At 37.4% G+C, this 26528-nt stretch overlaps 1 protein-coding gene and 1 pseudogene across 5 annotated transcripts in view; one reads left to right on the top strand and one right to left on the bottom strand.

The window, feature by feature from the left end:
- RUNDC3B (RUN domain containing 3B) overlaps positions 1-26528 on the top strand; it is a 157255-nt gene that overhangs the window by 21202 nt on the left and 109525 nt on the right. For all 5 annotated transcript variants that reach the window (XM_007170300.2, XM_007170303.2, XM_007170301.3 and 2 more), the window contains exon 2: positions 5187-5302. In XM_007170300.2, the coding sequence (XP_007170362.1) occupies positions 5187-5302 (116 nt within the window). The remainder of the gene's footprint in view (positions 1-5186; positions 5303-26528) is intronic.
- On the bottom strand, positions 19079-20532 carry LOC103005402 (sugar phosphate exchanger 3-like; annotated as a pseudogene).

The following is a 26528-nucleotide window of genomic DNA, read 5'->3' as shown; positions in this document are numbered from 1 at the left end:
AACTTATGAGCTGTGGAAGGAATTAATATGGGTGCAATGAAGATTTTTTTTTTTTTTTTTTTAATTTTATTTATTTATTTATTTATTTATTTATTTATTTATTTATTTATTTTTGGCTGTGCTGGGTCTTCGGTTCGTGCGAGGGCTTTCTCTAGTTGCGGCAAGTGGGGGCCACTCTTCATCGCGGTGCGGGGACCGCTCTTCATCGCGGTGCGCGGGCCTTTCACTATCGCGGCCCCTCCCGTTGCGGGGCACAGGCTCCAGACGCGCAGGCTCAGCAGCTGTGGCTCACGGGCCCAGCTGCTCCGTGGCATGTGGGATCTTCCCAGACCAGGGCTCGAACCCGTGTCTCCTGCATTAGCAGGCAGATTCTCAACCACTGCGCCACCAGGGAAGCCCTGAAGATTTTTTTAAACGTAGTTTTGGTAACCATCTCATCTTTCTTGGTATGTTTCCAAAGGGAGAAAGGTAGTTCCTGCTTTAAGTTTGATGGTTTTAGTCACATTTTTTCTTATTTCTAAGGTAACAAAAATTTCCTTTGGACTTTGAAGGTGGGAAAGAAAATCTTTTAAGAGAGAGACGTTTCAGAAACCGCACTTAAGGGCTTCCCTGGTGGCGCAGTACTTGAGAGTCTTCCTGCCAATGCAGGGGACACGGGTTCAAGCCCTGGTCTGGGAAGATCCCACATGCCGTGGAGCAACTAAGCCCGTGTGCCACAACTACTGAGCCTGTGTGTCTGGAGCCTGTGCTCCGCAACAAGAGAGGCCACGATAGTGAGAGGCCCACACACCGTGATGATGAGTGGCCCCCGCTTGCCACAACTAGAGAAAGCCCTAGCACAGAAACGAAGACCCAACATAGCAATCAATCAATCAATCCATCTTTAAAAAAAAAAACAAAAAAAAACACACTTAATTAAAAGACCCTTTCATGTAAATTTTTGACTTTTTAATTCTTATGTAAAAGCTGTTACTTAGACTTGATTTGGTATTTTTAGACATCCATCAAATTGTCATTTCATTATTTTAAAATCAGTCCTTTTTGGGAAATAGATGACTAATATTGTCATCATTATCAGGAAATAGCTCAGCATCTGTGTGATGTTTTTTGGATGTATTGAAATTCTTTTTACAGGTTTGGTTTTTATAGCATGTCTTAGTTACTGTGTTATGGAGGAAAAGATTCTCACTATTCTGGCATAATGGAACTAGCCACATGATTCTAGAGAAGTAAATGTTGAGTGGGAAGACTTGGCTAGCTAGAAGTAAAACATGGACTCTAAGGAACTAATTTGCCTTCTGAAGTTCTGATTTCTGTTGACAGGAGGAGAGTAGGCTATAAATGATAAAGCAATGCTGGGAAACATTATTTTTCTTCATTATTAACCTTGTTATAATAGAAATTATTTAAAAGGCTTTCTCACCCGTAAAATATCTTCATGCTTAGAAATAACAGAAATTCTGTCTAATGATATGCTTTGGGATATTTGCACTTTTGTTTTAGTTTTTAGCCAGATACTGAGTTACAAGTAATATAGTGCTCTGAGATTCACCATTTTAGGTTTTCATCATGCAGATAGTGTCTTCTAGAGGAGATGATGCACTAATAACATGATAGAAAGGCATATTTTATTGACTACTGATTGATCTGTACATGGCTCTTGATGCTACAGAGATATATGTGTTACTCTCCATGGCTTTTCCTTCCTATTACATTTACAAAGAAGAACATTTGTTAGGTAATTTTGTGTTATTCCTGGAGGACATTAGTGGCTAAAATGTTACCAGGCTGTTACAGGTGGAAATTGAGTTCTATCTAGCTCTTTTTGATGAAATAAGCCCTCTATTATTTTTATCTTTAAATGTAATTTTCAGTTCATTTCACCTATGTGCTTACTATCTTAGATGCCATGCTTTTTTGAAGTGGTAGATTACTCCTACCTTGGGTGTGATTGCAGAGTGAGATATTTCCCATTCCGTTCTATCTGTTAAAGATTAGAGAGAAACATTCAGAAGTTTCCTTATTTTTAGGTCAAAGGTGGAGGTGGAGACTGTATGGTTTTTGTTTACTCATTTTAGGAACACTTAGCATTTCATTCTTTTACTGAATAAGAACGTTATACTTATTTATTCTTATTAAAAGTTTGCTGAAGATTGGCAGCACTTTTCTAGTGTATTGTCAATGAAAAGGGCGTAGGACACAAAAATGAGTTTTCAAGTCCCTCCTTGAATCTGGTTTTGGTTTACCTTGTTTTTGTTTCTATTCATTTATTCATGCGTTACATGTAGTATTTATCTAACTTGACTCTTAGGTGCAAGATACCAACTTCGTCAGAGTTACTTCCTAGTTCTTTTTTTTCTCTCTCTCTTTTACATAATGGCTCCTCTGTTGAGCTCCACTTGCTGTTGTAGATAGCATTATGTAGTTGAACATTAATCTGTCTCAGCCTTTCTCCGTTAGAGTTATTCGTCTGAACCAAAGAAGACTGAAAATTATTTGAGTAACTGTTTTCTCAAGGATATATAATTACTACCATTCTAGTTGCATTGTTATTTAATTACATACAAAGAATGCCATAGGGTAGTGGTTCTCAAAGTGTGCTCCTGGCCTCAGACCCTTTTGGAGGTCTGACGCGTCAATAATATTTTCTTAACAAGTCTAGGATATTATTTGCTTTTTGTTCCCATTTTTAAGCAAGTGCACAGTGGTGTTTTCCAGAGACTACATGGTATGTGATATTAGAATAGCTTGAATGCAGAAACAGATGTGAGAATCTAGTTATCTTCTTTTAAACACAACGTAAAAGATATTTGCAAAGATTTAAATAATACTATTGCCACTTTTTTTGTTTTGGTGAATATAGTTTTAATAAAAATATTTATGCTAACATGTAATGGGTTTATTTGTAATTAGTCAGTAAGGCAGTCTTCACTTTGCACAGTTCCAATTAGCACTAATTTTAGTTACGACAGTTTAGTTAAATAATACCAGTCCCACAACAACATGGTTCCAATTTGACGACCACTGTATATTAACTGTGAGTAATTGCATAAAATAAAATTTTGCGGGTAGCTCTTTAGTCCACGGATCACTGTGTAAATAACAAAATGCACATCATGGTTAGTGACCAATCACATCACTTCTTTCAAAGCCTGTCTAGGATTGGTCAGTGTGCATCTGTTACGAATTCATACATAGAAATCAAAACCTGCAGTTGTGTTGCTTCCTTGTCTCCTGTTTGTAAACCCACATGTCATTTTATGAAAATGCATATTTGAAAGAGTGAATTGGCCAGCAAAGATGAAACTGTGGCAAAGAAACAGAAAGTGATAATGCTGGAAGTGAAACTTGAATGGAACATAAATGGAGCCATAGAAGAAATAGTTGATCATGGGAATATTGATACTGCTGCTGTTCAAGATAATTTAGATATTCAGTCAGAGGAAATTATTGAAGGCGAACATATTAATATAAATGAGCAAAGTGGTTGTGACCAAAGGATGAAGATGTCCTAGAAGAAGTGATGCTGAAAAACCCCTTCACATTATAGGACCTCTCAGACATTTTCATAGCTTTGAAAAAGCAAAGGATAAAATGTTGGAAACTGATTCAAACTTAGAAAAGAATATGACAATTTGTCCAGGCATAGAAAACATGTTCACTTGTATTTTAAGTTATACAATGAGAAGAAAGCAAGCACTGTTCAAAATACTCTAGATAAGTTTTTTTTTTTTACAAAGAAGACACTTTAATTCTCAGTATTGCTAATGTTCTAAATTACAGTGTAGTAAATAAATACGTTTGACTGTTTTTTTCCATTTCCCTGTAGATAATAACTGGCAGTGAGAGAGTTTTTAATGTTTTGACAAAAATTTGTAAAGGGCACAGAATAATTGTAATTCTTTCCATTGATTATTGGGATCACTTTTAGACATTACTCAGTTCTAATATACTAAATATTGATAGATCTAACTCATATAAACAAATCTCTTTATATTTGCCTTTATACTTGTCTCCTATATTTTTTGTCCTAATTGAATAAGCATTGCCAATAAGCCTAAAACCTAAGGAACAATTTATACTCCTTTATCTCCCTCATAGTTTACATTTCTAATGATTTAACAACTCTCATCGTTATCCCTTTCTCTTCATACCCTATTGATTGTCTTTACTTAGGCACTCACATATCACCCTTCATAGGGTATGACTGTAAAGGGATGGTATGGTTATAAAGGGATAGCATGAGGGAAATGCTAGGGGCAACAGAACTGTTCAAGATCCGGATTTTGGTGGTGGTTACAGGAAGGGTATACATGTTAAAAATCATAAACTTTCTTTTTGTCTTGCTGTGACATTGGCCTTTAAATGTTTCTTTGCCATGCCTTCAAAATAGATCTTACAAATAAATCAACAAGTACTTACAGAGTACATCAGTCAAGGCATTGTCCTGTGTGCTGAGGAAGATCTAAACACACAGAAGCTATGTTTCTGCCCTGAAGGAATTTATATTCTAATAAAATAGAGTTAGACAACACAAGTAACAGCAGTAAGATAAATTGTAATCATCTCTTAAAGGAAATACAAACAAAATGCTAGTCTGTGCTAGGAATATGTAGGAGGATAATTCTTCATTGAAGAGATGGCATTTAATCTGAGTCTTGGAAAATGCATTGGTACTTGGCAGTCAAAAATAGAGACAAAGGACGTTCTGAAGAGAAGGAAAAATATAGTGCACTTTACAGAGTTGTAAGTTTTCCTATTATAGCTCATAAAAACTTGGGATCTACACCTCATGAATGCTCACATCCTGTTTTATTCCATTTTGTGCTCCAAAACTCTTAGAAACATTTTGGTCTGACGCTGCAGTCTCTTACAAGTAGTATTATGACTTTCAACTTAATAATTTCGTTCATCTTTTTTATTCTGATTTTAATGGTTCTGTGGACAGTGAACTATTTCTAAGTCTTAATGTAGTCAACAGATAGTAAATATATAAGTGAAAAGTCTGATATTTCTGTAAAATTTTCTATTGACAGAGTGAATTTGAGTAAATGGAGTTTTCAGAATATATAATCTTACAAAGTATTTCTGTAGTACTTCTCCAAATTGCTTTCCTCTAGTTTTTCCTATTGAGGTGAATGAATCAAGTCTACTTAAAAGCAATCGTAATCTCTTTTTTTCCATAGGTTTTCTGTGAAGACCCTGATTGATCGGTCCTGCTTTGAGACAATTGATGATTCTTCTCCTGAATTTAACAATTTTGCCGCTATTTTGGAACAGATTCTAAGTCACCGGCTGAAAGGTAATAGCGCTAATGTATTATTTATTCTGCCAACAGCTCTCATATTAACAAGGTTGAAATTTTAGAAACCATACAGTATGGTGTATGTAGCAGCTAAGCAGCATCTTGAGAAACATAAAACTGATTTTAGAAGGTCTAATCTTTTGGCTGTGTCCCTGTAAAGAATCTCTATTCTTGGATTTATACCCATTTCCAGGATGCATTAAAAATATTGAATATATTAATTGCCACATACAAGAAGCAGGATCACTTTCTATATGTAATTAAAATAAAAGTTTAAATTAAAAGGTAGCCCATCTTCAAAGATTACTAGATGGTATTTTAATTAGTTTACAGAGAAGCATCCAGGCATTAAGTTTGTTTGCTTAATCTTTTCTTCATTAAACTCAGAATCTTTGAAAATTTTTTTTAGCTGTAAGTAGGTTAAAAAAGAGCTATGTAAAAGAGATGCTGGACTTTAAAAAAAATAAATCAGTAAATGTATTAATGTCAGAAATGTAAATCTCTTAAAATTTAAAAGGGAAGATGGGAGCTGTGTTCTCTCAGAATTATAAAATATTTTTAAATTAAAAATATACATCTGTAAAATATAGCTGATAACATCAAGAACTATTATGTAGTATAAATTTTAGTAATAATAAATAATAACTTTATCACATTAATTCCATTATCTAGTTTTCCTAAAGGAGACTTGATCATTAGATGTTTTCACTTAAGTTTTTATTATCTTTACAATCTTAATGGTATAGTAGTTTCAAATAAGTAATCTGTGTGGTAATATAATTTATGAGAATCTCAAATTTAATCTGAAAGTTAATCTGTTTTGTGCTTTATGATGCTGAAAGCATCAGTTGAGCAGTCCTCTGGGCTTATAACAAATGGTTGGATTTAATAAATGGGGAAACAAAACCTGAATTCATTCAGCCCTTTGCAATTTAAAATGGGATCCATAAAAATCACTGGTGCTTTTCTGTTAAAAGTTTGTTGTTCTCTATTTTTAAAGGGTTATTTATTTTTCTTATTTTGCTGTTCTGTGTTTTCTAAAATTTCTGCCATTAACGTGTTACCTTTTATGAGAAAATAAGTTTTTATGAACGCAGAGCGTCTGAAAGTATTTTGAAATATTGTCATGGTTACTGTATTGTGTGGTGATCGTATTTTAAAATTTTATACATAATTTTATAAATAATACTTTAAAACACATCAAATACAGCAGAGCTTGGTGTATCTTAATGTTCCAAGGGTTTTATCATAAGACCTCAATTCCCTTGATTTAGTGTACCATTTAGCATTTAATTCGCTCACAAAATACGTAAACAACTGCAACAGAAAACAATTAGACTGTGTTGATACAGCCGTGCTGAGTTACGGGGTTGACTAACTACCGCATAAGTGGACCCCTCCTGCACACCTGTGTGCCATCTTCTGAGTCACGCCTCAGCGAAATACAGATCATAGGCCTTTAGACTTACTTCGTCACCATGAACGTTATTTCTGAGAAGCCAGTGAACTACTGTATTGAGAATAGAATCTCTAGTTGATTTACGGATAAGAATTCCATGAGTATGACAGTAAGACAGTAAGAAAGATGATCCAGTGAGGTTAGTGTGAATTTTTTAAGCTAGGTAAGATTAATAATTCAAAACATGCTTTTTAAAAAAAGTTCCTGGGCTTCCCTGGTGGCGCAGTGGTTGAGAGTCTGCCCGCCAATGCAGGGGACACGGGTTCGAGCCCTGGTCTGGGAAGATGCCACATGCCGCGGAGCAACTGGGCCCGTGAGCCACAACTACTGAGCCTGAGCATCTGGAGCCTGTGCCCCGCAATAAGAGAGGCCGCGATAGTGAGAGGCCCGCGCACCGCGATGAAGAGTGGCCCCCACTCGCCGCAACTGGAGAAAGCCCTCACACAGAAACGAAGCCCCAACGCAGCCAAAAATAAAAATAATAAATAAATGATAAATAAAAAAAAAATTTTTTAAAAGTTCCTGTTGGGACTTCCCTGGTGGTCCAGTGGTTAATACTCCACACTTCCACTGCAGGGGGCATGGGTTCGATCCCTGGTCGGGGAACTAAGATCCCACATGTCAGAAATAAATTTAAAAATTTAAAATAAAAAAAAAAGTTCCTATAGGTCGACTATGGTGGTCACTGTTATTACTATAGATATGAATTATGAAATGATCTGTAACTCTCAAGATGAGGTAGTTTATTAAAGATTCAAGTGTCTAGAAACTTCATATAATATTGCCCATTTTTTGGTATTCTAATATGTAACAAATTGCTTTTACTTTTGGAGAAATTATATAATTATTTGGGAGGTTTTTATGTTTTGGTTTTTTTAATATCTATTTATTTATTTTGGCTGCGCTGGGTCTTAGTTGCGGCAGGCGGGATCTTTTTTGCGGCATGTTTAGTTGTGGCATGCAGACTCTTAGTTCCGGCATGCGAACTCTTATTTGCGGCATGCATGTGGGATCTAGTTCCCCGAGCAGGGATTGAACCCGGGCCCCCTGCATTGGGAGCACGGAGTCTTACCCACTGGACCACCAGGGAAGTCCTGAGAAGTTATATAATTATTTCAATAGTACAGTGTGTTCACTTAAAATTTAGTTATTATAACAACTCATTTTTTCAATGTTTTTCTTGATAGAAGTACAAATTTAAAATGTATAACTTCATGGGTTTATAAGATTTACTTTTCTCTAGCTACTTTTTATTTTTGAAATAAAAAGGTGTTTAGTTTATCAATTTTTTTCAGAGAAAACCAAAATTCATCCCCAGACACAATATAGGCTGTGCTGACACAGGTAAAGGGGAGAGCTTCATTCATTCTAACAGCCCCATTATTGAAAAAAAAGGAGGCTTTTAAAATCACATATATTAATCTTGTTTGCAGTAATTCCTTAATAAGTTGATCTTACTTTTCTGGACTATATTTGAGAACTAAGAATTAATACACCACCAAATGTAAAATAGATAGCTAGTGGGAAGCTGCTGCATAGCACAGGGAGATCAGCTCGGTGCTTTGTGACCACCTAGAGGGGTGGGATAGGGAGGGTGGGAGGGAGACGCAAGAGGGAAGAGATATGGGGATATATGTATATGTATAGCTGATTCACTTTGTTATACAGCAGAAACTAACACACCATTGTAAAGCAGTTATACTCCAATAAAGATGTTAAAAATAATAATAAATAAAAACTATTTATTTCCTTTAAAAAAGAAAAAAAAAGAATTAATCACAGAATATAAAATTCAGAGAGCCCTTAGTTCATGTCTTCAGTTCAGTCATTTTTGAACTTTTACTTTAAAGCGTAATCCTTCTCTCCAGCCCACTCCCACCTCCCCTAATAAAAGACACTGCAGATGCTAGACATATAAGTGGAAGGTCTGGTTGAAGCTGAGTAGGGAAATCGGGCATTTTGTCAGCTCGGCAGCAGTCACACCCCAGTTCCACAGCACCACTTCAGGCAGCGCCGTGAATCATAGCTTAAAAATCACTACTCTAGTTTCCCTCCTACTGAAGCCATCCACTCAATGATAATTTCCAACCGGTGGACATACAGTCTTTGCTTTAATCCTTCTGATATTGGGGAACTTAGGACAGTAAAGTAGGGCCATCAATTTTGGGGCAGTTCAGAGTGTTAGAAAATTCTTCTGTATAAGAAGCCAACTTATCTGACTGTGCTTTTCTGCCTCTTTCTAAAATTGTGAGCCTCATAAATATTAAAAGATTGCTATTCTATAATCCTTTCTCCTTAGTTACCCTTTTTCTTTCTTCCAGGTAAAGTATCTCTAGTTATTTCGATCTTCTGGAACCACTATAGTCTTAGTTATTCTTCTGGTTTATCACTGGTTTACTGAAATCTTAAAATGTGGTACTCAAAGCTGAGTAAAGTGCTTCAGATAGGCTAACTTATGTAATTTGAGATTACAGTGACTTTTTGATTCCCACATCACACTTTTGTTCACATTGAAATTAAGGCCAAGTAAAATCCCAAGGCTTTTAAAAAATTGCTTGTTTTATGTTTTAGATTCTCTAAATTAGTTGCCTGAGATCAAGTTTGAAAAGAATAAATGCAGTATTATTTTCTTCATCATTCACTTTAGAGATAAATGAGGTGGCTATAAAAATGAAATTCTGCTTCCAGGAAGATAAAGTGAACATACTTTCCCCTATTTCTCCCATTTACTATAATCCAAAACCCTGGACCTATAAAACACAAGACTCTGAAAGGTAGGGAGAAGAAGTCTAGGGACTTCAGGACCTTAAGAAGGGCATGGTGGTGGGTTTCTTGGATTTTCTGGTTGCTTTACATCCAACACTAAGTACTGGATAAGCGAGTAGCTTTCAGACATCAACAAGCACGTGTACACACACACAAACACACAGTCTGACGAGGACCTACTCTTTCTAGCTAAAGGACCAGAAATAGAACAGCCTGGCAAGACAGAACACTTTTAGACAGTATCTGCTCTACTTTAGCCAAATATCACAGAAAAACTGTGGCACTACCCCTAGCCAGGCCTGAAGAGGCTGAATGGAGAACCTAGAAGTCCACCCTCATGAGACTGTAACAGAGTATCTCAACACCACCACAGTGTGGTATCAAAAAAGACCAAGCAGAGAGCTGGCACTTCTTCCCTCTTCGCTGGTTGTGAGCCTTCTCTTCTCACCTACCCCCACACCGTGTCAATGGAGAGCCTGGACTTTCATCCCCACCCAGCAGTAATGAGGTTGTGTCAGAAGAGGTGTATTGGAGAGTTATATCTTTAACCATCACCCAGCAGGTGACAAGGCTACCCTCAGTGCAGTCAGTCAGCCTGTACTCCCACCTCCACCCAGCGGTAATGAGGACCCCTCCTTCAAGTGTCAATGAAGGCCAACCGGGAAACTTGGACTTCTCACTCCACTTGCCAGTAATGAAATGTGGTGCCCTCCACCCTCCGACCTTCCCCTGCTGGAGCAGTGTCATAGAAAGCCAGTTAAAACAGAAGGTTTTGGAACTTCCCAGATGGCGCAGTGGTTAAGAATCCGCCTGCCAACGTAGGGCACACGGGTTCAATCCCTGCCCCGGGAGGATCCCACATGCTGCGGAGCAACTAAGCTCATGTGCCACAACTACTGAGCCTGCGCTCTAGGGCCTGTGAGCCACAACTCCTGAGCCCGCGTGCCCCAACTACTGAAGCCCGTGCACGTAGAGCCCATGCTCCGCAACAAGAGAAGCCACTGCACTGAGAAGCCTGCACACCGCAACAAAGAGTAGCCCCGCTCTCCACAACTAGAGAAAGCCTGCACGAAGCAATGAACACCCAATGCAGCCAAAAATAAATAAATGATTTAAAACAAACAAACAGAAGGTTTAAATAAAATCATAGTCTCATAACGTAGTATGAACATATCCAGGTTTCATTTGAAGATCACTTTTCATACCAAGAACCAGGAAGATCACAAGTTGCGTAACAAAAGACAATAGATGTCAACACTGAAATGATAAAAGGTGGTAGAATTACTGACAAAGATCACAAATCAGTCATGATAAAAATGCTTCACTGAGCAATTCCAAAGACACTTGAAACAAGTGAAAAAATAGAAAACCTCAGCAAAGGGCTTCCCTGGTGGCGCAGTGGTTGAGAATCTGCCTGCTAGTGCGGGGGACACGGGTTCGAGCCCTGGTCTGGGAAGATCCCACGTGCCGCGGAGCGGCTGGGCCTGTGAGCCACAATTGCTGAGCCTGCGCGTCTGGAGCCTGTGCCCCGCAACGGGGGGGGCCGCGATGGTGAGAGGCCCGCGCACCGCGATGAAGAACGGTCCCCGCACCGCGATGAAGAGTGGCCCCCACTTGCCGTAACCGGAGAGGGCCCTCGCACGAACCGAAGACCCAACACAGCCAAAAATAAATAAATAAATAAATAAAGTAGCTATAAAAAACATAATGGGAAGGAAAGCTGATCCTATCATTTAAAAAAAAAAAAAAAAGAAAACCTCAGCAAAGAAATAGAAGGTAAAAAGAAGAAGCAAATGGAAATTTTGATATGGAAAAGTACAAAACCAAATTAAAAAGCTCAGTGGATAGGCTCAACAGGAAAACGGAAGGGAAAGAAGAATCAGTGAACTGGAAGACAAAACAATAGAAATTTCCTAATCAAATAACAGAGACTCAAAATAATCTAAAATTAGAAATAAGAGACTGAAAAAAAAAAAAAAAGAAAGCCTCAGGGATCTGTGGGACCATAACAAAAGATCTAAAATTCCTGTCATCAGAGTCCTCAAAGGAGAGGTGAAAGAGGAAAAGACTGAAAATGTACTCAAAGAAATAATGGCTGAAATTTTCTCAAATTTGGCGAAAGAGGTAAACATACAGATTCAAGAACCTAAGTGGATCACCGAGTAAATCCAAAGAAATACATGCCACAGCACATTATAATTAAACTTTTTAGAAATAAAGACAGAGAAAATGTTGAAAAGTAGCCAGAGGGAAATGATACCTTGTCTATAAGGGAAAAACAATTTGAATGATAGCAGGTTTCTCATCAGAAACCATGGAAGCATTTCTGTCAAGTGCTGAAAGTAAAATGTCCACACAGAATCCTATATCCAGCAGAATTAACCTTCAGTAATGAAGGGAATATCTAGACATTCTCAGATGATGGAAAACTAAGGGAATGTATCGGCAGCAGACTTATTCTAAAACTGTGGCTAAAGAACCCTCTTTAAGCAGAAGTGAGTCATAAAAGAAGGAACTTTTAAAAGGAGGGAAGAACATGGTAAACAAGAATGTGGGTAAATACAATAGGCTTTCCATTTTATTTTGTAGTTTTCTGTTTGTTTCCTCTCTTTTTGGTTTCTCTGTTCCCTTTTTCCTATTTTCCTGTGAGTTACTTGAAAATTTTTTAGAATTCCATTTTTATTCATCTCTAGTCTTTTTGAATGTATCTCTTTGTGTATATTTTTTAGTGGTTGTTCTAGGTATTACATTATATATACATAACTTGTCACAGTCTGTTAGTGTCATCATTTTCCAGTCTGAAATTTAAAAACCTTACCTTTCTTCATAGACATTACTCTCCCCCATTTATAATTGTTTTAGATATTTCCCGTACATACATTTAGAATTAGTGTTATAATTTTTGTTTCCACCATCAAATTTAATTTAGAAAACTCAAGAGGAGAAGGCAAGTCTGTTGTTTCAGGTTGCTGCTTTGTCCAGCACATAGTCTGGGATAGACAAGGCAAAGGGACTTAACTGCTGTGTCATTTCTTGAGTTCCAAGGTCCCTAGCCAATCTTCCTTTTATTCTCCACCTTCAGAATCTTCTTACGGTTTTTTTTTTTGCATGTAATATCCAGGGTTTTTGGTTGTATTTAACCGGAGGAGAGTACATCTGCTTTATCTTTTCCGGAACCAGCAATCTCCTTTAATTTTGTAATGTGAAGAATTGCATCAACAGTTTTTCTAATGTTAATTCATCCATGTATACTTGGGAAAAATCTAACTTGAACCTCATGTATTGTTTTAGTATACTTTATTTAGGATTTAGTTTTGATTCTGAGTTTATGAGCAAAATTTGTCATTTTTCTGTTTGGTACTTGTTTTGGTTTTTGTTATCAAGATTATATCACCTCATTAAATAAATGAAGGTGTTTTATCTTTTATTATTCTTTGGAAGAATTTTGCATGAGCTTGGAATCGTCTGTTAGGGAGAATTTGCCAGTAAAAACTCTGGGTCAAGCAGCACAGGGTGGTGTGCATGCGCAAGTGCACTTTAACGGCTAATTTACCTTCTTTAATGCTTATAGGTCTGCTTAGGTTGTTGATTTCTCTATTCTATGTTCTGTTCTACAGTTGTCAATTTCTTCTATATCCTCTTAATTATTTACTTTCTAGTTAGTTGCCATTTTTCATTTCAGTGTGACACACTTAAAGTAGATGAATTCAACTGTGAATGGTTTAAAAATGTCAAAGCTCACTGAAGAGATCTAAAGATAAGTCACATATTCATTCTTATGGCATTGTTAAAAGCTAAGGTTCTGCTTTTTAAAAAAAACCCGCTCCCTACCCTCATCGTTTGCCAGCTGTCCCCCTCCTCTGAAGGATATGGTATACAGTTGTTCTTCAATATCCATGGAGGATTGGTTCCAGGACCCCCTGGATACCAAAATCCGCAGATGTGCAAGTCCCTTATGTAAAATGGTGTAGCCTTTGCATATAACTTACACACGTCCTCCCGTATAGTTTGAATCATCTCTAGATTACTAGTAATACTTAATACAATGTAAATGCTATGTAGATAATTGCCAGCACCTGGCAAATTCAAGTTTTGCTTTTTGGAACTGTCTGGAATTTAAAAAAATTTTTTTTCCGTGCATGGTTGGTTGAATCCATGGATGCAGAGGGCCATCTGCATTTAATTCAGTCTGCTGTTAAAGAACGAAACAAAAGCTCCATTAGTGATACCTGGTATTATTTTCTACACAGATGTCCCCTTTTGCATCCCTAATATTGATTATTAGTTATTTTTCTCTTTTTTCATGAGCACTATTGCTAGAGATTTGTTCATTTTATTAGTCTTTCAAATAATTAATTTTTGGCTTTGTTGATTTCCTCCTCTCCAAATACTGCTTTGGCTACATTTACAAGTTTGGATATGTATTATGTTTACTAATATTCATTTTTAAGTAATTTCTACTTTTCATTATTATTTCTTCTTTGGCTTATGTGTTATTTGGAAGTTTAGTTTTAATGTTTCTGAAAATAGGAGCTTTTAGCTTTTCATTTTTACTTCTATGTTAATTGAATTATGGTCAGAGAATTTGGTCTGTATGGCAGATTTTTTGAAATTTGTAAGATTTGCTTAATGGCCTAGTTTATGATTAGTTTTAAATAATGTTCCATATTGAGAAGAATGTTTATTCTCTAACTGTTGATTATGTTTTTCAAATGCTAGTCACATTTTTGTCAGTTTGATCTGTTAATAACTTAGAAATTTTAAACTATTTTATTATTCTGATGGATTTATCAAGTTATTCAGGTAGATATGTCTATTTTTAGCTGCAGCTAAAAACTCTGGACAGAATACAAAAAGCAACTACTTATATACTTTGGAAAGTAAACAATAGCAGCCAGCTTGGGGAGAGAGATCAAAATTTGAAGAAGAACCATCATAGGAATGAGTGTCCTTTGTATTTTTTTCCCTCCTATGTCCTCAGCCTTGACCTGAGTGAGGGGCCCTTTGTCTTTAATTGTGCTATGGATGCAGACAGCAAAAACTCCAACAGTAACCTTCTCTTCCTGGCCAGAGTATCCGGAAGAGGTCCCTCTGTGAGCCAGAGAGTATGAGGCTTCCCATTTTTTCTCTTTTTTCTTGCTGCTTTCCCCCAAGAGCAGCTTGAGTTGCCGAGGATTGTGCCATTGTGTGAGAGGTTAAACCTCTAAAACTTTTTATTAGGCTAGAGTAATCAGGAAGAGGAAGGATCTAGGGGCTGGAGAGTCTATCAGGGAAGAGAGCACTGGAAAGGGGAATGCCCTAATTCTGTATGTAATGACCAGCAGAAGTTCTGGCCTCACACCCAAGAATGTGAGGACTGAGCTAGGATACAAACCACCACCCAAATCCCAGAGCGGCATATGTATCAGTAAGGCCCAAAGAAGCATAGCTAAGGCTTTACAAACTGAACTTACATTGTAACCACTGCCCACATAAAGCAAGAAAGAACTTGGTTATCTGAATCTAACTGGGTCGATTGCCTACCAAAACAAAACAAAACAAAACAAAAATCAATGTATTTTAGGGATTTTAATAGGATTTAGAGTCTAAAGATAATATTTAAAACATCCAGTGTAAAACTTAAAGTTACTTCATATACAAAGAACCAGGAAAATATGACCAATTGTCAGAGGAAAAGACAATCAAAGATGCCAATCCCGAGATGAGCTATCAGGCAAAGACGTTAAATCAACCATTAAAACCATGCTCCATGATGTAAGGTAAATATTCTTGAAATGAATAGAAAAATAGAAGTTCTGAATTGAGAAATAAAAACCTCATAAAGGACCACATGGAAATTTCAGAACATAAAAGTAAAATATCTGAAATAAAACATTTACTAGGTGGGGTTCTATAGCAGAGTGGAGATAATAGAGCTGTGTATGAATTTGAAAATAGATCAATAGAAATTATCCAAACTGAAGAACCAGAGCCTCAGGGACCTGTTGGACAATAGCAGAAGATACAATGTTTGCATCATTGGAATCCCAGAAGGAGGGGGGCAAGAGATTGGTGCAGAAAATACGTTAAAAAAAAAAAAAAAAAAGCTATAAGTTCCTGGATCTGGGAAAGGCATAAACTTATTCGTCCAAGAAGCTTAGCAAACCTCTGAAAAGGTAAACTCAAAGTTAAGCACTCCCAGATACATCATAACTAAACTTCTGAAAATAAAAGATAAAAAATCTCGAAAGCAGATAGAGAAATATAGTACATTATGTACAGGGAGCAACAATTCAAATGACTATAGGTTTTTCATCAGGAACCACAGAAGAGAGGGGAAGAACATCTTAAAATTCTGAAAGCAAAGAACTGCCAACTCAGAATTCTGTATGCAGTGAAAACATACCTCAGAGATGAAGGCAAAATAAAGAAATACTCAGATGAAGGAAAAGTAAGAATTGTTACCAGTAGACCTGGTCTAAAAGAAGTGCTAGCGAAAGTTCTTCAGACTAAAAGGAGATGATACCAAGGAAACTTAGAACTTTGTGAATGAAGAAAGAGCAACAGAAATGGTAAATGTCTGAGAAAATATAGCAGTTTTTTTTCCTTCAAGATTTTAAAAATATAACTGTTGAAAGCAAAAATTACATTTCTTGAGAGGTTTCAATGTTTGCATATATAATGTAAATGACATTTAAAACAAAGAGGGGAAAGTAAAGGGACCTATGTGGTCATATATTATACTTGAAATGGTAAAATATTAACTCTAAGTAGACTGTTAAAAGTTAGTTTTTTTTTAGATTGGAATATAGTTGATTTACAGTGTTGTGTTAGTTTCAGGTGTACAGCAAAGTGAATCAGTTATACATATACATATATCCATTCTTTTCCCATATAGGTTATTACAGAATATTGAGTCCAGTTCCCTGCACTATACAGTAGGTCCTTATTATCTATTTTATATACAGTAGTGTGTTTATGTTAACCCCAATCTCCTAATTTATCACTTCCCCTCACATTTCCCCTTTTGTACCATAAGTTTGATTTCAAGATCTGTGAGTCTGTTTCTGTTTTGTGAATAAGCTCATTGGTATTTTTTATTAGATTCCACATATATGTGATATCATATGATATTTGTCTTTCTCTGTCTGATTTACTTCACATAGTATGATAATCTCTAGGTCCGTCCATGTTGCTGCAAATGGCGTTATTTTGTTCTTTTTTATGGCTGAGTAATATTCCATTGTATATATGTACTACATCTTCTTTATCCGTTTCTCTGTCAGTGGACATTTAGGTTACTTCCATGTCTTGGCTCTTGTAAATAGGGCTGCAGTGAACACTGGGGTGCATGTATCTTTTCGAATTACGGTTTTCTCTGGGTATATGCCCAGGAGTGGGATTGCTGGATCGTATCGTAGTTCTATTTTTAGTTTTTTAAGGAACCCCCATACTGTTCTCCATAGTGATTGTACCAACTTACATTCCCACCAACAGTGTAGAGGGTTCTCTTTTCTCCACACCCTCTCCAGCATTTATTGTTTGCAGATTTTTTGATGATGGCCATTCTGTCTGGTGTGAGGTGATACCTCATTGTAGTTTTTTTTTTTAAGGTATTTTAAATTTTTTATTTATTTTATTTATTTATTATTTTCGGCTGCATTGGGTCTTTGTTGCTGTGCGCGGACTTTCTCTAGTTGTGGTGAGCAGGGGCTACTCTTCATTGCGGTGCACGGGCTTCTCATTGCGGTGGCTTCTCTTGTTGTAGAGCATGGGCTCTAGGCGCCCGGGCTTCAGGAGCTGTGGCTCGCGGGCTCTAGAGCGCAGGCTCAGTAGTCGTGGCGCATGGGCTTAGTTGCTCCGTGGCATGTGGGATCTTCCCAGACCAGGACTCAAACCTGTGTCCCCTGCATTGGCAGGCGGATTCTTAACCACTGCGCCACCAGGGAAGCCCCTCATTGTAGTTTTGATTTGCATTTCTCTGATAATTAGTGATGTTGAGCATCTTTTCATGTGCTTTTTGGCCATCTGTATGTCTTCTTCGGAGAAACGTCTATTTAGATTTTCCACCTATTTTTGATTGAGTTGTTGTTTGTTTTTATATTGAGCTACATGAACTGTTTGTATATTTTGGAGATTAATCCCTTGTGGGTTGCTTTATTTGCAAATATTTTCTCCCATTTTGTGGGTTGTCTTCGTTTTGTTTATGGTTTCCTTTGCTGTGCAAAAGTTCTTAAGTTTAATTAGGTCACATTTGTTTTTTTAATTTTTTTATTATAAAAGTCAGTTTATTTTCCCTTTCTGTGTTTTGTATTTTCCCTTTTTGTCAGTAATGAGCAATTAACTGATTGGGAATCTGCTTGATTAAATAAATTAGCAAGTTCATAAACACACCACATTTAATAGTATAAAGCAAGAGGTTGAAAAATATTCCATAACCCAATGCAAATTAGGCAGCCCTCAAAATTGCACATTTTTCGCCTGTTAATTTCCATAATTTAAAATATATATACAGTATGACCTTAAAATATTGATAATTAGTATAGAATTCACAGCCTTGAAGACATATATTCTACAAACTTCTAAAGAATAGATACCTAGAGATGCCTCAGGCCCTAGTAATCCATTAATGTGATTCAGTGTCACATACTTAATGCTTATAGGGCCAAAAGGTCTTTCTTCTTTCTCTAATTCTAGTCTTCAGCTGAGGTAACGCAAGGAACCCGGTTGTGACAGAGATCAATCCTCTGAAAATAGCGCTAAGCCGGTTACCTTCCTAGTGGATCCTAAAGTTCCCAGAGAACAAATCTGGGGTTGAGTACTTTGGTTGTAAATTACACACTGGAATGTTCACAATTGAGGTACCTTATGGTCCTTGAAAGGAAGACTAAAGACTTCCAGGAGTCAAAGGGAATTCTGAATGAAGAAGACGGAGGAGAGCAAGTTGGCAATCATTTGAAGGTATTTCTGCTTCTGGAGCTGAATGACTTTAGAGCAGATACAGAGTGAGAGCCAATCAGCATGTAGTGTGATTTTTCCCACCGTGGTTAACAAAGGGATTCTCTGTCCAAGGCAGGCTTACACTGGGCCTGGCTGGAGTGCTTTATCCGGATTTGATGCGTCAGAGATGAGCCACTCTCTGCAAACTCATGACCAAGCAAAATGCAACGATCCTTTCTGTTTGTGGAGCATGTCGTTGATACAAACCATGCATGAATGCCTCGTGGTCACTCAGCTTTCCACGCTGGAGAACTAGGGTCCAAGTCCAATACAGCATTTACATTTAAAAGGATAAACCTCCACAGGCCAACAAAGACGCTGGCAGATTCATAGGCCATTCAGTACATTCATGAAACAACAGCGATAAAAATCATTAACAATAATTCCTGTCGTGTAGAAAAGCAGCCCAGCCTTCACTCTGGTCAGCATCTCCGGTGGCTGACACTGTTGAAAGAGGCTTGACAGTCTGAGGTTATGTTGGAGCTCTTAAGACAACCCCAAAATAAGGTGAATGAAAAGAAATAGTCCTGATGTGTCTCCTATTTTTCTTGCTCTTTTGTGGGCACTGGTCACTCACTCAATATGCGAGCTTGTCGTCCTTGCATAAGATAGCATATTTCCCTCACTGTTAATGGTGAAATAAATAGAATTGTGCAAATAGTCGTAAGAATGAAAAAGTAGAAAACCCACATCCATCCTGGGTTGTCCTGGATCAAAGACACTAAATACTGGCTCACCACAGCTCCAGTGCTCCCGGTTCCATCAACTATTCTGTGATGATTGCCAAAGCCTCACTGCTCCCTTGGATCAGCTCTTGATGACCCAGGTCCTCAGAAATAGCAGAGCTAATCATATTAGAAGGTCCACCAATAAAAAATCCTGTGACAACCATCAGAAGTGCATTGATAGACTTATTGTTTGGAGAATGACTACATCCAACGAGGGACCTGACTGCCAGAAGCAGACTGAGAGCTAACACTGGGGCTCTCTTCTGTAGCACATCGGAGATGAAGCCTTGCAGAGTTCCACCAATAACTCCTCCAACATTGTATCAAATGGACAGCTTGTTGGCTTCAGGCTCCTTCCATCCGAAGTTATTACTCAGATAAAAGGGCAACCAGAAGAAGAAGGAGTAATTCACTAACTTCAAGCAAGCACAGGCCAGTGAATATGCTATAACTCCGGGAAGGCAACAAGCCTGGTAAAAGCTTATCGCCTTGACTTGGGTAACACTCTTGCCTTCTTGGATTGAATAATTAGGATCAGCTTCATCTTCATTTTCAGCACCATTAATTAATGGCCTGTGCAAGTCTTCTTCAAAATCTTCTGCCTCAATACCTGGGAGACCAATTTCTTTGGGTGACACCAGGAGTCTAAAGAAGATGATGATCCCACCAGCAAACTGCACAGCCGCTGTCACCACAAAGGCATACTCATAACCATACTGCAGAACAGAAGAAGCTAGACACGCTCCCAAAATATTGCCCACTGAGGCACAGGCACTCCACCGACCAAAAACAACTCCTCGTCTGGCTTTCCCAAACCATTTGCTCATAACAGTAACCACACAGGGCCAACCAGTGGACTGCAGCAGGCCATTCACGATCCACAGGCTGCAGTACAGCCCCTTGTTGTAGAAATGCAGCCATTCTGTGAGAGTACCAGAGACAAACACCACTAATGCAGAGGAGCACATGCCAGAAGACAGAACCCATCACAAATTAAGCTGATCCCTGACAATACCGCTGATGAAAAGGCCCACAGCGTAGGAGAGGAAAAGAGTGGCTTCCTCTGCACTGGGAAACAAAAGGTTGCTGCTCCAGACCTCTACAGGCAGTTCAGTTGACTTGTTAAAGGCACTTGGGGTCCACTGCTTAGAGATACTGACTTTGACATTGCTAAGTGTTTTTCTTGATGCATGGAGCAACGAGTAACTGAAGAAGGTGAGCAGGAACATGAGCACATGATGATGGCTGAACCGGGAGAGAAAAGTTCCTCTTTGAAAAATATTTGGCCAGGCCATGTTCCTCCTGACCTTCCTTCTCACCTTGACCTTAAAGGCTGGATAATGAATCATTTACATCATTTCTTCTTTCTGAGTCCTGCAGTAGTCGTCGTGCTCCAGCCAGCTGCTCCGCTCACTCCACTGCACCTGCAACCCCGCCACTCACATTTGTTTGTTTTTGTTTTTATTTTCATTACTCTAGGAGGTAGATCCAAAAAGATATTGCTCTGATCTATGTCAAAGAGTGTTCCGACTGATTTCCTCTAAGAGTTTTATAGTATCTGGCCTTACATTTAGGTCTTTGATCCATTTTGAGTTTATTTTTGTATATTGTGTTAGAGAATGTTCTAATTTCATTCTTTTACATGTAGCTGTCTAGTTTTCCCAGCACCACTTATTGAAGAGACTGTCTTTTCTCCATTATAAATTCTTGACTCCTTTATCAAAGATAAGGTGACCATAGGTGTGTGGATTTATCTTTGGACTTCCTATCATTGTACATTGATCTATATTTCTGTTTTTGTGCCAGTACCTTACTGTGTTGATTACTGTAGGTTTGTAGTATAGTCTGAAGTTAGTTAGCTGATTCCTCCAGCTCCGTTTTTCTTTCTCAAGATTGCTTTGGCTATTCACGGTCTTTTGTGTTTCCATACAAACTGTAAAATTTTTAGTTCTAGTTCTGTGAACAATACCATTGGTAATTTGATACAGATTGCATTGCATCTGTAGATTGCTTAAGGTAGTATAGTCATTTTCACAATATTGATTCTTCCAATCCAAGAACATGGTATATCTTTCCATCTGTTTGTGTCATCTTTGATTTCTTTCATCAGCATCTTATAGTTTTCTGAATATAAGTCTTTTGCCTCCTTAGGTAGGTTTATTACTAGGTATTTTATTCTTCTTGATGCAATGGTATACGATATTTGTTTTTCTCTTTCTGACTTCAGATGCAATGGTAAATGGGATTGTTTCCTTAATTTCTCTTTCGGATCTTTCATTGTTAGTATATAGGAATGCAGGAGATTTCTGTGTATTAATTTTGTATCCTGCAACTTTACCAAATTCATTGATGAGCTCTAGTAGTGTTCTGGTAGCATCTTTAGGATTTTCTATTTAAAGTATCATGTCATCTGCAGACACTGACAGTTTTACTTCTTCTTTCCCAATGTGGATTCCTTTTATTTCTTTTTCTTCTCTGATTGCTGTGGCTAGGACTTCCAAAACTATGTTGAATAAAAGTGACAAGAGTGGACATTGTTGTCTTGTTGCTGATCTTAGAGGACATGCTTTCAGTTTTTCACCATTGAGAATGATGTTAGCTGTGAGTTTGTCGTATATGGCCTTTATTATGTTGAGGTAGGTTCCCTCTATGCCCACTTTCTGGAGAGCTTTTATCATAAATGGATGTTGAATTTTGTCAAAAGCTTTTTCCACACCTATTGAGATGATCATATGGTTTTTATTCTTCAGTTTGTTAATGTGGTGTATCACATTGTTTGATTTGTGTATATTGAAAAATCCTTCCATCCCTGGGATAAATCCCACTTGACCATGGTGTATGATCCTTTTAGTGTATTGTTGGATTTGGTTTGCTAGTATTTTGTTGAGGATTTTTGCATCTATGTTCATCAGTGATATTGGCCTGTAATTTTCTCTTTTTGTGGTATCTTTGTCTGGTTTTGGTATCAGCGTGATGGTGGGCTCATAGAATGAGCTTGGGAGTGTTCCTTCCTCTGCAATTTTTTGGATGAGTTTGAGAAGGATGGGTGTTAGCTCTTCTCTAAATGTTTGATAGAATTCACCTGTGAAGCCTGGACTTTTGTTTGTTGGAAGATTTTTAATCACAGTTTCAATTTCATTACTTGTGATTGATCTGTTCATATTTTCTGTTTCTTCCTGGCTCAGTCTTGGAAGGTTGTATGTTTCTAAGAATTTGTCCATGTCTTCTAGGCTGTCTGTTTTATTGGTATATAGTTGCTTGTAATAGTCTTTAATGATCCTTTGTATTTCTGCAGTGTCAGTTGTAACTTCTCCTTTTTCATTTCTAATTTTGTTGATTTGATCCCCCTCCTTTGTTTTCCTTGATGAGTCTGGCTAAAGGTTTATCAATTTTGTTTATCTTTTCGAAGAATGAGCTTTTAGTTTCATTGATCTTTTCTATTGTTTTCTGTGTCTCTATTTCATTTATTTCTGCTCTGTTCTTTTTGATTTCTTCTACTAACTTTGGGTTTTGTTTGTTCTTCTTTCTCTAGTTGCTTTAGGTGTAAGTTTAGGTTGTTTGAGATTTTTCTTGTTTCCTGAGGTAAGACTTTATTGCTATAAACTTCCCTCTTAGAACTGCTTTTGCCAGGTCCCATAAGTTTTGGATCGTTGTGTGTTCATTGTCATTTGTCTCTAGGTATTTTTTAAAATTTATTTATTTTATTTATTTTATTTGTGTCTGTGTTGGGTCTTTGTTGTTGCATGCGGGCTTTCTCTAGTTGTGGCAGGTGCGGGCTGCTCTTTGTTGTGGTGCACGGGCTTCTCATTGCAGTGGCTTCTCTTGTTGCAGAGCATGGGCTGTAGGCACACGGGCTTCAGTAGTTGTGGCATGTGGGCTCAGTAGTTGTGGCTCGGCTCTAGAGCGCAGGCTCAGTAGTTGTGGCGCATGGGCTTAGTTGCTCCGCAGCATGTGGTATCTTCCTGGACCAGGGATCAAACCCATGTCCTCTTCATTGGTAGGTGGATTCTTAACCACTGCACCACCAGAGGAGCCCTCTCTAGGTATTCTTTAATTTCCTCTTTGATTTCTTCAGTGATCCATTGGTCGTTTAGTAACATACTGTTTAGCCTCCATGTGTTTGTGTTTGTGTTTTTTATAGTTTTTTTCTTGTAATTGATTTCTAATTTCACAGCATTGTGGTCGGAAAAGATGCTTGATATGATTTCAATTTTCTTAAATTTACCAAGCCTTGATTTGTGACCCAAGATGTGATCTATCCTGGAGAATGTTCCATGTGCACTTGAGAAGAAAGTGTATTCTGCTTTTGGATGGAATGTTCCATAAATATCAGTTAAGTCCATTGGTGTAATGTGTCATTTAAGGCCTATGTTTCTGTATTGATTTTCTGTCTGGATGATCTGTCCATTGGTATAAGTGGGTTGTTAAAGTCCCCCACTATTGTTGTGTTACTGGTGATTTCCCCTTTTATGGCTGTTAGCATTTGCCTTATATATTGAGGTGCTCCTGTGTTGGTTGCATATATATTTACAATTGTTACAACTTCTTCTTGGATTGATCCCATCACCATTATATAGCGTCCTTCCTTGTCTCTTGTAACACCTTTATTTTAATATTTTAAAGTCTATTTTGTCTGATATGAGTATTGCTACTCCATCCTTTATGTGATTTCCATTAACATGGAATACCTTTTTCCATCCCCTCACTTTCAGTCTGTATGTGTCTCTAGATATGAAGTGGGTGGCTTGATACAGCATATATACAGGTCTTGTTTTTGTATCCATTCAGCCAGTCTGTGTATTTTGGTTGAAGCATTTAATCCATTTACATTTAAGGTAATTATTGATAGGTATGTTGCTATTGCCATTTTCTTAATTGTTTTGGATTTGTTTTTGTAGGTCTTTTTTCTTCTGTTCCTCTTTTTGTCCTCTTGTGATTTGATGATGGTCTTTAGTGTTGTGTTTGGGTGGGTTTTTCTTTTTTGTGTAAGTATCTATTGTGGTTTTTTGGTTTGCAGTTCCCGTGAGGTTTTGATATAGCAGTCTCTATATATACAAGGTTGTTTTAAGTTGCTGGTCCCTTAATTTCAAATGCATTTCCCATTTCCTGCATTTGTACTCTCCTCTTATCATGGTTGTTGGTTTTGATATCATATTTGTGTGTGGATAATTTCCTACTTTTACTGTATGGCTGCCTTTACTGGTGAGCTTTCACATTTGTGATTTTCTTGTTTCTAGTTGTGGCCTCTTTTTTTATTTTCCTGCCTACAGAAGTTCCTTTAGCATTTGTTCTAAAGCTGGTTTGGTGGTGCTGAATTCTCTTAGCTTTTGCTTGTCTATAAAGCTTTTGATTTCTCTATCGAATCTGAATGAGACCTTGCTGGGTAGAGTATTCTTGGTTGTAGGTTTTTCCCTTTCATCACTTTAAATATATCGTGCCACTTCCTTCTGGCCTGCAGAGTTTCTGCTGAAAAATAAGCTGTTAACTTTATGGGGATTCCCTTGTATGTTATTTGTTGCTTTTCCCATGTTGCTTTTAATATTTTTCTTTGTGTTTAATTTTTGTCAGTTTCATTAATATGTGTCCTGGCGTGTTCCTCCTTGGGTTTATCCTGTATGGGACTCTCTGCACTTCCTGGACCTGAGTGTTTCCTTTCTCATGTTAGGCAAGTTTTTGGCTATAATCTCTTCAGATATTTTCTCAGGCCCATTCTCTTTCTCTTCTCCTTTTGGGACCCCTGTAATGCAAATGTTGGTGCATTTAATGTTGTCCCAAAAGTCTCAAAGGTTAGGTTTTACATTGTAATCCCTAAAGCAATGACTATAGAACAGCTAAGAGATCCAGCAAAAATCCAATAGATAAATTAATATGGAATGCTGAAAATATTAAAATTATCCAAAGAAGACAGGGGGAAAAAAGGATAAATGGAAAACAATGAAATGGTAGACCTAAATCCAATTGTATTATTAATTACATTGAATATAAATCATCTAGACACACCAATTAAAAGAGATTGTTTGGATAAAAAAAAATGTTAATTTTTTTAAAAACCTTTAATATAGTGATACAGATAGTTTAAAAGTAAAAGATATAAAAAGATATTTTTGTAAAACAGAGCTTCAAAAAGCAAAAGCTGGTAGAACTGACTGGAGATTAAAGACAGAAAAATCCACAGTTGTACTTATCAACTACAGCACTCTTCTCATAATAATCAGTAGGTCAAGTAGACAGGGTATCAATAATATAAAAGATCTGAACAGCATTATTAACCAACTGACTTAATTGACATTATTAAAACACTCCACCCAGTAACAGCAGGTTGTATGTTCTTTTCAAGGGCAAATGGGACATTCAAAAAGATCTTATTCTGAGCCATAACACAAACCTTAACACATTTAAAAGAATTAAAATCGGGCTTCCCTGGTGGCACAGTGGTTGAGAATCTGCCTGCTAATGCAGGGGACACGGGTTCGAGCCCTGGTCTGGGAAGATCCCACATGCCGCGGAGCAACTAGGCCTGTGAGCCACAACTACTGAGCCTACGCATCTGGAGCCTGTGCTCCGCAACAATAGAGGCCACGATAGTGAGAGGCCTGCGCACCGCGATGAAGAGTGGCCCCCGCTTGCCACAACTAGAGAAAGCTCTTGCACAGAAACGAAGACCCAACACAGCCAAAAATAAACAAATAAAATTTTAAAAAAAAAGCTGTATAATTACTATAAAAAAAAGAAAAAAAGAATTAAAATCATTCAAAATATGTTCTCTGACTGTAACAGACTTAAACTAGAAATTAAGAACAGAAAGATCTGAAAAATCACCAAATATTTGGGAATTAAAAAAAACTGTAAGTAACTCATGGGTCAAAGAGGAAGTCTCAAGGAAAATTAGCAAGTATTTTGAACTGAATGAAAAATGAAATGCATCATATCAAAGTTTATGGGATGCAGTTAAAGCAGTGCTTAGAGGGATATTTAAGTCATTAAAAGCTTATATTAGAGAAGAAGAAAGGTTTAAAGTTAATAATCTAAGATTCCACCTTAGGAAACTAGAAAAATGAGAAAATTAAACCCAAAGCAAGTGGAAAGAATAAAACAATAAAGATAAAAGCAGAAATTGATAAAATTAAAAACAATAGATAAAACCAATCACGTGAAAGGCTGGGTTTTTTTTAAAACATCAATAAAATTCATAAACCTCTAGTTAGAGTGACCAAGAAAAAGAGAAGACGCAAATTACCAGTATCAGGAAGGAAAGTGGACATATCGTTATAGACCCTATATTCAAAGGATA

Source organism: Balaenoptera acutorostrata, chromosome 7, assembly GCF_949987535.1.
Source record: "Balaenoptera acutorostrata chromosome 7, mBalAcu1.1, whole genome shotgun sequence".
In the NCBI taxonomy this organism is placed as follows: domain Eukaryota; kingdom Metazoa; phylum Chordata; class Mammalia; order Artiodactyla; family Balaenopteridae; genus Balaenoptera; species Balaenoptera acutorostrata.
The sequence above is the reverse complement of the archived record's forward strand: the minus strand, read 5'-3'. Positions and strand labels throughout refer to the sequence as shown.